The sequence below is a fragment of the Notolepis coatsorum genome, assembly GCF_963971535.1.
Source record: "Notolepis coatsorum genome assembly, chromosome: 9".
NCBI classification, from domain to species: domain Eukaryota; kingdom Metazoa; phylum Chordata; class Actinopteri; order Aulopiformes; family Paralepididae; genus Notolepis; species Notolepis coatsorum.
Genome location: NC_140173.1, coordinates 10,649,355 through 10,661,854, shown reverse-complemented (window position 1 = coordinate 10,661,854; position 12,500 = coordinate 10,649,355). Strand labels below are relative to the sequence as shown.

At 47.8% G+C, this 12,500-nt stretch overlaps 1 protein-coding gene across 1 annotated transcript in view; it reads left to right on the top strand.

The window, feature by feature from the left end:
- The window catches only part of micu1 (mitochondrial calcium uptake 1), a 180,106-nt gene that overhangs the window by 83,058 nt on the left and 84,548 nt on the right, over positions 1 to 12,500 (top strand). The window contains 1 exon segment of the mRNA XM_084321252.1: positions 598 to 641. Coding sequence (XP_084177378.1) covers positions 598 to 641 — 44 coding nt within the window.

Here is a 12,500-nt window from a genome sequence, read left to right as displayed (position 1 = left end):
GTCTCCCTACAGTCTGTCCCTCTGTCTCCCTACAGTGTGTCCCTCTGTCTCCCTACAGTCTGTCCCTCTGTCTCCCTACAGTCTGTCCCTCTGTCTCCCTACAGTGTGTCCCTCTGTCTCCCTACAGTCTGTCCCTCTGTCTCCCTACAGTGTGTCCCTCTGTCTCCCTACAGTCTGTCCCTCTGTCTCCCTACAGTGTGTCCCTCTGTCTCCCTACAGTCTGTCCCTCTGTCTCCCTACAGTCTGTCCCTCTGTCTCCCTACAGTCTGTCCCTCTGTCTCCCTACAGTCTGTCCCTCTGTCTCCCTACAGTCTGTCCCTCTGTCTCCCTACAGTCTGTCCCTCTGTCTCCCTACAGTGTGTCCCTCTGTCTCCCTACAGAGGTCCGTCTTGTGTTACTTCATGCACATTAACAGGCCATTCTCTCTTTTGTCTTTTCTTCTCAATCTCTTGCTTTGTCTCTCGCTCAATCTTTGTCTCCTCTTTCTCTCGCTCCCTTTACCCCTCTCCCTCTTCTTTCAATCAATCTTTGTCTCTCTCTCTCTCGCTCTCGCTCTCTCTCTCTCACTCTCTCTCTCTCTCACTCTCTCACTCTCAGGCCTGGGTCTGGATCAGTTCCAAGTGAAGCGCTACGATGGGAAGGTAAGAGGCCCTGGCGTGGGCGGGTGGGGATGGATATATCTGGCTAGAACAGTTACCTAGCTATTGTTTGGCATCTCTCATTATAAGCTCTGATGAAAGCTTCCCTCTCAGAAACTAATTTAAAAGGTAGCCCTCGTTGGATTTTCTCTAAATACATAATTTTCAAGTGGACCACGATAATGACCATTGGCACCGTGTTGTATAACCCCCCCCCCACCCCCCCCCCCATCCCCTCCTGCTATTTTTCATGATTTCTCTTTTCAAGTGCAGCCAGTGAATCCCCAGGATTGGACAAAATTAAAGCACTGAGCAGAATACTGCAGGGCTATTTTTAATGGGGACCCTGTCATGTTCTTTTTTCAAATTATTTATTTATTTATGTTCAGCAATGACGATATGCCTCATTATAATTTCACTGACATATGTTTGAGAAAATCCTACAGATCTTTAAATATGATTTCAGTTGACTCTAATCTTTCTCCTTTCCCTTCCTTTCATTCTGTATTCCTTATTTCCTCATCGGTTTACTGTTCTCACGAGTGCTACTGGACCGGTCACCCCATGTGGACATGGTTTGCAAATACTGTAATATATTTCACATATGGCTTTTCAAATAAATTCTGACGTTATATTACAATACTACTCTCTGTGGAGAGTAAGGTATTGTATCACAATTTTTATTTTATTTGTATTACTTGCAAGTCACTTTCGCAAATAAATCTCTCGACTCCCCCACAAATGAGGCACATTGGTGAAAAGGTATTGTTTATGGTTGTGGAGACAAATTTAAACGCAAATGTCCCTCCTTTCCCCCTCAATTAACTCCATGAGCGATGTGTGTGATCCAACTAGTAAATATTAAGTGGCGACATCTCAGCTGCTATCGGTCTCCGATTTGTGATTACCGGTACAATAAGAGGAAATCACTTATAGCATAAATGAACTGTTAAAAAACACACACTTAGCACAAATTAATGGAGGTGGATACGGAGCTTAAAATGGCGGGAGCAGTGTTTTTGGCCAACAGCTAGGCTAGCTTCTTCATTTGTGCTAAGCTAGGCTAGCTTGAGTAGCGTCTTCATGTGTGCTAAGCTAGGCTAGCTTGAGTAGCGTCTTCATGTGTGCTAAGCTAGGCTAGCTTGAGTAGCGTCTTCATGTGTGCTAAGCTAGGCTAGCTTGAGTAGCGTCTTCATGTGTGCTAAGCTAGGCTAGCTTGAGTAGCGTCTTCATGTGTGCTAAGCTAGGCTAGCTTGAGTAGCGTCTTCATGTGTGCTAAGCTAGGCTAGCTTGAGTAGCGTCTTCATGTGTGCTAAGCTAGGCTAGCTTGAGTAGCGTCTTCATGTGTGCTAAGCTAGGCTAGCTTGAGTAGCGTCTTCATGTGTGCTAAGCTAGGCTAGCTTGAGTAGCGTCTTCATGTGTGCTAAGCTAGGCTAGCTTGAGTAGCGTCTTCATGTGTGCTAAGCTAGGCTAGCTTGAGTAGCGTCTTCATGTGTGCTAAGCTAGGCTAGCTTGAGTAGCGTCTTCATGTGTGCTAAGCTAGGCTAGCTTGAGTAGCGTCTTCATGTGTGCTAAGCTAGGCTAGCTTGAGTAGCGTCTTCATTTGTGCTAAGCTAGGCTAGCTTGAGTAGCGTCTTCATGTGTGCTAAGCTAGGCTAGCTTGAGTAGCGTCTTCATGTGTGCTAAGCTAGGCTAGCTTGAGTAGCGTCTTCATGTGTGCTGTGCTAGGCTAGCTTGAGTAGCGTCTTCATTTGTGCTAAGCTAGGCTAGCTTGCAGCCGGATAGCTTTCTACTGAACGCACAGAGAGGAAATTGGTATCTATCTTCTTTAAAATGTAGCTGTAATGAATACTACCCAATTTGAAAAAACTAAACAAAAAAATGTTATTAGCATTGTTATATGTTATTAATTTATGATCTCCATTGGCCTGTCTCTGCCGTCACCAAAGCAATTTCCATGTAAAGCGTGTGCCACTAAACTGCGACAAAGTATTCAGATTCTATCAATGTCCCCAAATAATTAGAATGTTAAATGACTAGTTTTAATTGCTGTAACATGGCTCCATTTGCACTCCTTCAGACCTCAGAACCCGAATGATCAACACGCCGCTGTCACAGCTGCCATGTCCCGCTAGTCCTGTATCGAGATCTCAGTTGGTCAGTTTGGGAGTGAAATAAATGTCTTCAATACATTTGAAATAAACAATGAAAGGATAATTCCAGTTATTTTCAGCCCAGACCCTACTTTTCTTTTTAAAGGATCATACCGGTATCTCACTTAAATCTTATCTCCTGGAGGCGCCCCCGGTGGAGCACCACGTATATACTGTACGCTCAGCCTAAACCACAGCGCCCCCGGTGGTGCACCACGTATATACTGTACGCTCAGCCTAAACCACAGCGCCCCCGGTGGTGCACCACGTATATACTGTACGCTCAGCCTAAACCACAGCGCCCCCGGTGGTGCACCACGTATATACGCTCAGCCTAAACCACAGCGCCCCCGGTGGAGCACCACGTATATACTGTACGCTCAGCGTAAACCACAGCGCCCCCGGTGGAGCACCACGTATATACTGTACGCTCAGCCTAAACCACAGCGCCCCCGGTGGAGCACCACGTATATACTGTACGCTCAGCCTAAACCACAGCGCCCCCGGTGGAGCACCACGTATATACTGTACGCTCAGCGTAAACCACAGCGCCCCCGGTGGAGCACCACGTATATACTGTACGCTCAGCGTAAACCACAGCGCCCCCGGTGGAGCACCACGTATATACGCTCAGCGTAAACCACAGCGCCCCCGGTGGAGCACCACGTATATACGCTCAGCGTAAACCACAGCGCCCCCGGTGGAGCACCACGTATATACACTCAGCCTAAACCACAGCGCCCCCGGTGGAGCACCACGTATATACGCTCAGCGTAAACCACAGCGCCCCCGGTGGAGCACCACGTATATACGCTCAGCGTAAACCACAGCGCCCCCGGTGGTGCACCACGTATATACGCTCAGCGTAAACCACAGCGCCCCCGGTGGTGCACCACGTATATACGCTCAGCGTAAACCACAGCGCCCCCGGTGGTGCACCACGTATATACGCTCAGCCTAAACCACAGCGCCCCCGGTGGAGCACCACGTATATACTGTACGCTCAGCCTAAACCACAGCGCCCCCGGTGGAGCACCACGTATATACGCTCAGCGTAAACCACAGCGCCCCCGGTGGAGCACCACGTATATACGCTCAGCGTAAACCACAGCGCCCCCGGTGGAGCACCACGTATATACTGTACGCTCAGCCTAAACCACAGCGCCCCCGGTGGAGCACCACGTATATACGCTCAGCGTAAACCACAGCGCCCCCGGTGGAGCACCACGTATATACTGTACGCTCAGCCTAAACCACAGCGCCCCCGGTGGAGCACCACGTATATACGCTCAGCGTAAACCACAGCGCCCCCGGTGGAGCACCACGTATATACGCTCAGCCTAAACCACAGCGCCCCCGGTGGTGCACCACGTATATACGCTCAGCGTAAACCACAGCGCCCCCGGTGGAGCACCACGTATATACGCTCAGCGTAAACCACAGCGCCCCCGGTGGAGCACCACGTATATACACTCAGCGTAAACCACAGCGCCCCCGGTGGTGCACCACGTATATACGCTCAGCCTAAACCACAGCGCCCCCGGTGGAGCACCACGTATATACGCTCAGCCTAAACCACAGCGCCCCCGGTGGAGCACCACGTATATACGCTCAGCGTAAACCACAGGGCCCCCGGTGGAGCACCACGTATATACACTCAGCCTAAACCACAGCGCCCCCGGTGGTGCACCACGTATATACTGTACGCTCAGCCTAAACCACAGCGCCCCCGGTGGAGCACCACGTATATACGCTCAGCGTAAACCACAGGGCCCCCGGTGGTGCACCACGTATATACGCTCAGCGTAAACCACAGCGTCCTGGGTTCGAATCCTTCCCCATCTCGCTCTCTCTCAAATGTCCAAACTGTCCAATTCACAATAAAGCGCAGAATGCCCTAAAAAACATCATCTTTAATAAAAAAGAAAATTGTATCTCCTGGTTGGAGACGTAGCCTTAAATCAAAGAAGTCTAACCTAGCTTAGCACAAATGAATGGAAGAGGATACAGACCACTAGCCTAACTTAAAACGAGAGAGTTTTTTTTTTTAAATAAATTAGTTTCTGTTTATTTTTGGCCTTCATATATTTTTCACCCATCCCAAATTTTTGTCGTTATGCCAATTCCCTTCCTGGTCGTTGCACGCATTGCCCCACTGTCAGTCTGGGGAGGGTGTAGAACTACCACATGCCTCCTCTGATACATGTGGAGTCGCCAGCCGCTTCTTTTCACCTGACGGCGAGGAGTTTCACTGGGGGAACGTAATGCGTGTGGAGGTTCACGCTATTTCCCCCAGATCCCCTCCCTGCTGAACAGGCACCCCGACCACCTGACCGACCAGTAGGAGTCGCTGTTTACAACGACCAGGACTCATACCCCACCGGCTTCCCACCCGCTAACACTGCCGGCACGACTGACCAAGCCGGAGGTACCGCTGTCGGCTGGATTCGATCCCAGAGTCTCTGCGGTGGTAGGCGAGTGCTTAGTCCACTGCGCTACCCAGCCGCCCCTGGGAGAGGTGTTTTTGGCCAACAGCTAAGCTAGCTGGTCCGTATCCGCTTCCATTAATTTGTGCTGTGCTAGGCTAGCTCGTCCATATCCACTTCCATCCAGCTTTCTACTGAACGCACAGAGAGGACATTTGTATCTCTCGTCTTGCCTGACTCCGGAGAAGACGGTACACACATTTCCCATAACGTGGGAATCCATTAATGGATTATTTGACTGCAAGTTAACCGGTGTGTGTGAACAACTATCGTATTCTTGCGACTGGTTGCTGTGCTTTTTATCAGTTACATCACCTGACTAATTTGTCTAATAAACAACCAAAAAATAAAATAAAACAACCAGTCAAAATTATCCATATTTATCACGCAGTTCCATCGGTGGAGCAAGATGCTAGTTTGTTACCACAGTCCCTTATTTACCTGCTGCACTCGTTTAGTCCATCATGAACCAGAGTCCAGAACACCACGTCTCACCTGCAGAGTCCAGAACACCACGTCTCAGAGTCCAGAACACCACGTCTCAGAGTCCAGAACACCACGTCTCAGAGTCCAGAACACCACGTCTCAGAGTCCAGAACACCACGTCTCAGAGTCCAGAACACCACGTCTCAGAGTCCAGAACACCACGTCTCAGAGTCCAGAACACCACGTCTCAGAGTCCAGAACACCACGTCTCAGAGTCCAAAACACCACGTCTACCCAGACAGCCGACGTCTCACTGAAACACCAACAGATTTGTAGCGTCAGCTGGAAGCACATCTGAAAGTATCCGAAATATTTTTCTGTGGGTTAGAAACTTTGCATAAAGAAAACATCAACGACATACTAAAAATGACCTCTTAATTTATCCCAAGTCCTTTGGTGGTCTGAAATTGGGTGTAACCCCCCCCCCCCCCCCCCCAAAAAGAGAAATCCTGTTACGTGTTCAAGCTCTTAATCGGATATGGATGAAAATGTGTTCCAATTAAAAGTGTCTCTGCTTTAGCTTCTAAGTCACCATATCATCTCCAATCCACAGTAATAGGATATGGAGCCAGAATGTAAAAACAGTGCTGTAAAATATGTATATATATACAGTATATATATATATTAACCGTTTGACATGCTGTCACCCCTACAGCAAACAGGAAATCATAAACCACTGGGGTTGTCCTCATATCTAAACACCCTCCATGTACGGAGATGTGAACTGCCTCTCATGCCAGTGCAGCTAATGAGATGGTAGCGCCCACTTTCTTGAGTGACGAGGCAATAACATCCCGTCTACCAGAGACCATCCCCCACTCCCATCTATATTCTCTCCTAAACGTCATTAGCCCATTTTTTACACAGCCTGTTCAAGGCTGGAATGTTGCGCCATTATTCTGCTTCGCTGTTCTGTATAAAATGTACAAACATGGAATTGGGGGGGCTGGTTGGCGCAGCGGACTAAGCGCTCGTCACCAACGCGAGAGACACTGGTATCGAATCCGGCTGTCAGCGGTGCCTCCGGCTTGGGCCGGCCGTCATACTGACACAATTGGCAGAGTCAGCGGGAGGGAAGCCGGTGGGGTGGTATTCTGGTCGTTGTAAACAGCGACTCCTACAGGTCGGTCAGGGCGCCTGCGCAGCGAGGGAGGGAGATGGTGAGGGTAGTGTGAGCCTCCCACACGTTACACCTCGCCAATGAGAGTCCACGGAAGGAAGCATCTGATAGACTTCAGGGCTCCCTAGACCGACCAGTGGGGGGCACATGCGAGCAACGACCAGGAAGGAGAGGGGTGAATTGGCATAACGACTAAATTGGGATGGGAGAAAAACACAGAAAAACAGGAGGAGAAAAAGTGAAAAAAAAAAGAAAAAAAAACATGGGATTGGGGGCGGGGCATTGTTGCAGCGGCATTAAGCCGGGAGCGGAGGTCACGTTGCCGAATCTACCAATGACGTTATGATGCCTCCCCTCCAGACAGGTGCCACCATAGGTCATAGGAAAACAATTTATATAATGAAATATTTAAAAAATCGGAAGAAACGGATTGGCATTGTACGCATCGACGCGTTGTACACGATGCATAGTAACGCGTTTGAAATTATAAATCTGCGCGGCTAGCAATCGAACTTGAACTCGCTCTTCACCGCATTAGTGCCCCTTTAAAGAGCCTGACTCGTCGGCCCGTCGTCTCTCGCCACAGGGTGCCTCTAATATGAGGAAGGAGACGGCGTCCGATGGCCTCCATCCATGTTCTCCACCCCGCCGTGGAGAGTCACTTGTCACTTTGATAGAACCTTTCTAGTCGCCGCCGCTTTCACTTTTCAGTCCTCGTGCAAAGTCCCCCCCCGGAGCTGTCGACGGTGGCGGTAGACCCTGCCTGCCCACAGGCCACCTGAGTGGCTTCCAAAGGGGCCCTCCGGCACAGAGACACCGGGTAGACGGTGAAGACGGATCGTCTCATTGAAGAGAGAGGGGCTAGACGGTGCGAGGCGAGGCGGATGGAACACTGTCATGACGGAGGCTCTCTTGTGTGTTTGAGGATGGGCGGTTTTACCAGGTGCGCGCAGCCACCACGCCTGCCTCTGGGCCCAATTAATTGGACCCAAGGCAGTTTTGGCGGCTTTAATCACCCCCCCCCCCACACACCACATCAACGCTGGCCGTCGCGGTAATCAAATCAGCAGTGAAGCCGTTTGCTAGGTTTTGGTTCATTACCTGAACATACCTACCACCAGTTAGTGGGGGAACATGGGGGGTGAACCTGCACACCAGGGGACGAGTCGTCTCAAATTAGACCCAGGAGGATGGAATGCTATTCAAGTCTTCTTCCCACATGGCTAAAGCAAGCATCAAGTCAGGACTAGTGGAGAGAACCTCGCTCAGCCTCGCCTCCATCATTAGAATCTCACGCACATCCCAAAACAAATCAGTTTTGCACACATTTATTTAGTTTGACAGTTATTGAGAGTACATTAGTCTGTATGTGGCCACCGGTGATGTCGTCGGGGACATCGGATCCTTGTGTTGTGTTGATTACAGCTCCATAAAACGATTAAGATGAAACAATAGCAATACCGTGTCTTATAGGGAGTCGGTACTGCTCCCTTATCATTTCATTGAGCTGCAATTAACAACACAACACAAGGATTCATTGTCCCCCAAGACATCACTGGTGGCCGTATTCAAACTAATTGCGCTGGCTAACCATTAGCATGTTGACGCTGCTACAGTAATGTTTCTGACTCCATTAGGGCTGCGGGCCGTTCTCTCACACCATTCTTATTTATTCTTATTTATTGCACTCTTTCTTAAACAGACAACATAGTCTGTATATATATATATCAAAGTGCTGACTTAAACTTAAGTCTCTTGTAACATACAAAATAACTCGAGTCAGAATCGTCATAATTTAAAAAAAATCAAGTAAAACAAAAAAGAAAAATAAATAAATAATAATTATCTTATTTATTTTAATAAAAAAAAATATCATCATAATTTAGAAATGAGATTGCATAGGTCTATGAATCGAGAATCGCGATTCTTTTTCGATTAATTGCCCAGCCCTAGACCCCATTATTGGAGCCATCGGCCCCAAGCTGCTAAACCACGATGAGTGTGCTCTCTACCCAGAATGCACTGCTCTCCACCCAGAACGCACTGCTCTCCACCCAGAATGCACTGCTCTCCATCCAGAATGCACTGGCTGACGGAAGTCAAGACGAGACCTTAGCCTTTCCAGCCCCGTCCTCCCTCCTTCTCTCCCTCCTCCTCCAGCTCTGTCCCATCCTCCTTCTTTCCCTCCCTCCTCCAGCTCTGTCCCATCCTCCTTCTCTCCCTCCCTCCTCCAGCCCCGTCCCGCCTGCGTGTAGCCTTTTTACAACGCATCCGCGTTTCCGCTCTGATTGGCCAGGTCATGTGACATGTGCGCCCAATAGCGTGTTTGTCCATTTCCGCGTCGAACAGCCTGCAAACTACCTGGCGTTCTATCGCCCTGCTCTAAGACAAACTCTAAGCTTAACCAACTTCGAAGAGTGCCCTTAACCAGTGTAGAAACTTGCCGTCCCACGATTGGCGCTCATGTCACATGACCTGGCCAATCGGAGCGCAAAACGGGAACCCGGAAACGCGGATGCGTTGTAAAAAGGCTTCAAGCGTCCCGTCCTCCAGCCCCTGGTCTGAGTAAAGCCATAGATCTCGTGATGGGAGTTCACCTCCAGAACGTTTTGATTAGCTTACAAATCAAAGCCATAATAACCGGAGCCATGGATCTATGCAGTGATTTAGATTAGATTCAAATGTATTGTCATTATACAGCACAAGTACAGTACAAACAACGTTGTATAAAAGTAGTTTGGCATCCAACCAGAGTGCAAATGTAACAGTAAAGTGCAACAGTAATATACAGTGTACAGGTGATTAAAGTGCCACTTGCAGGTTAAACCCTACTCTTCAATTATGGGTAGTTTACATCATTGGTATCTAATTTCATTATTTATTTGTTTCCATTTGACGCCGGAAATGCCACTCAGAAAGGGTTAAAAAGGTCCATGCACAAATAACATGCATGGATCAAATGAAAAAGCTTATCAGACGCTAGCAGGGCCGTGACGTCACTTCAGGCAACTTATGCCTTATGCCCGTCCAGGTCATAGTACTACTGGCTATATGGCTCTGGCTAACGTTAGCAGTATGGCTACTGTCGTGAACCATTTTAGATCGGGGCATGTAGAGGAGTTTTGGGAACAAGTAAAATGTGCAGGTCCTCTTCTCAGACCTGTTGGGCAAAGCACTGCACACATCATGCCGGCTAGCAAGCTACACGTCACGGCATGTTGATACGATAGTAGCCCCCTCGGATAGCACTCGGTGCATCACAGTCATGAAACGGGCTACCACGATAGCTATTAGCTAACTAACGTTAACGTTACAAGCTCGAACACCTTATAACTACTACTACTGTCGTGTCCATAAGTTCCCTGGCAGAATACTTGTGAGGACAAAGGTATACAAAGAGGAGAGAACCATTTTAAATCCGGGCATGTTAGGAGTTTCGAGAATGCTGGCTACCAAGCTAGCTAACTTATCTACTAACGTTATATACACAATATGTACAACGACACAATGATTTACATTATTACAAATATGGTAACGTGGTTGTGGCTTTTACAAATAGTGGTTAGCTTTAGAGATGAATGGCTATGATCACGGAGCAATAGTGAGGTGAAACAGGCTCTTTGCTTCCTGCCACTACATGCCTGTGATTCTCAGAGCCCCTTGCTGCCCTGCACCTGGTGTGACGTCATCATTAAGATGACACACGCACGCTGTGAACCATAGATTAAAATATTCACTTGCGTGGTGATTGTGTTTGGGTCGACAAAATATTTGATAAAAATGCTAAAACTGGGTCAATTTCGATTTCGATTTTTTTTCCCCCCTCTTCATGAAAGTCACCGTTGGCCTAGTCCACATTGTTTATTGAACAAAAATACAACCTGCAAGTTGGCCTTTAAGCTGGGTATAAAATATATGAATTAGTACTACTGAATAATGGTGCTAATCAGGTGTATGTGCAGAGCCGTAGTATTAATATGCTAATCAGGTGTATGTGCAGAGTCGTAGTATTAATATGCTAATCAGGTGTATGTGCAGAGTCATATTAATATGCGAGGGCCAATATGACGATCTATATATGAGTATGACCCCGCCTCCAGATTTATGACTGTGAGCCTCACTCATGAAAATGTCACCCGTATCTCTAGGCTTATCGTTTGCTTTACTTGCCAGGCAAATCACACATGCCTGTCCCTGATATATTGGTTTCCTGAGATCTCCCTGTCACAGCCAGAGACTAGCCCAGAGGACCGCCTCTCCCTGGCTCTTTCTCTTCCTCCTCCTCCTCCTCCTCTCTCTGTCCTACTCTATTATCTATAGGTCTCTATTAAAGTGCGCTCCCTGTTCTACTCTATTAAAGAGCTCTAATCAACATATTGTAGCTCAACTCAACATGCAGAATGTTGCACCACAGTTCACTTGGGTGTGTGTGTTAACTTCCCACTACACTTCCCCTCCTGGTGCAATAACTGTGTTTTGGCGTGTGTGCGTGTGACTGTGTGTGTGTGTGTGTGTATGTGACTGTGTGTGTGACTGTGGGTGTGTGTATTACATATAAGTTGAGAATATAAATGTTTTAACCAAACGTTGTCTTTATTGACTCCATACTACAAGGTTCTACAGTGCTACCATTTCAGCAGCATCTGCTCCTAAAAATCACTTCACACTAAAACACTAAATTGAAATGGAGCAGCACACGTACTTGGACCCAAATGGCCACATGTTCCAAAATACGGACGTGCTTCCAAATGTCCTTTCCTACGCTCCTCTAAATAACGTGTATTGGGGAGCACATGTCAGAGATATCACAGTGGAACCCTGTATATTTTGTTTATATATTATGTATATATACTTTGTGTGTGTGTCCATCCCAGCGTTAGATGTGAAAACAGGATCTCTTGTTGTGTTTAGCTAAACCTGGTTGTCTACGGCGTCACAACATACCCTGCTTCTTCACACCTGCCGTCTCCCTACATCTGCTCTCTCTCTCCATCTCTCTTCATTTCTCTCTTTCTCCATCCATCCATCTCTCAGCCATCTTTCTCAGCCATCTCTCTCTCTCTCTCTCTCTCAGCCATCTCTAGCCATCTCTCTCTCTCTCTCTCTCTCTCTCTCTCTCTCTCTCTCTCTCTCTCTCAGCCATCTCTCTCTCTCAGCCATCTCTCTCTCTCAGCCATCTCTCTCTCTCTCTCTCTCTCTCTCTCTCTCTCTCTCTCTCTCTCTGTCTCTCTCTCTCTCTCTCTGTCTCTGTCTCTGTCTCTGTCTCTGTCTCTGTCTCTGTCTCTGTCTCTGTCTCTCTCTCTCTCTCTCTCTCTCTCTCAATTCAATTCAAATGGCTTTATTGGCATGACACAACTTGTACATGTTGCCAAAGCAGATGATTAATAACATAAGCATGGATTACAAAACACATATTAATGTCATAGTACATACAGAAATTATCATCATAAAATAGAACGTAAAATATTACGGCATAAACATGTCAGGTGACTGTCACTCAGGCATCTCTCTCTCAGCCATCTCTCTCTCTCTCTCTCAGCCATCTCTCTCAGCCATCTCTCTCTCTCTCTCTCTCTCTCTCTCAGCCATCTCTCTCAGCCATCTCTCTCTCTCTCTC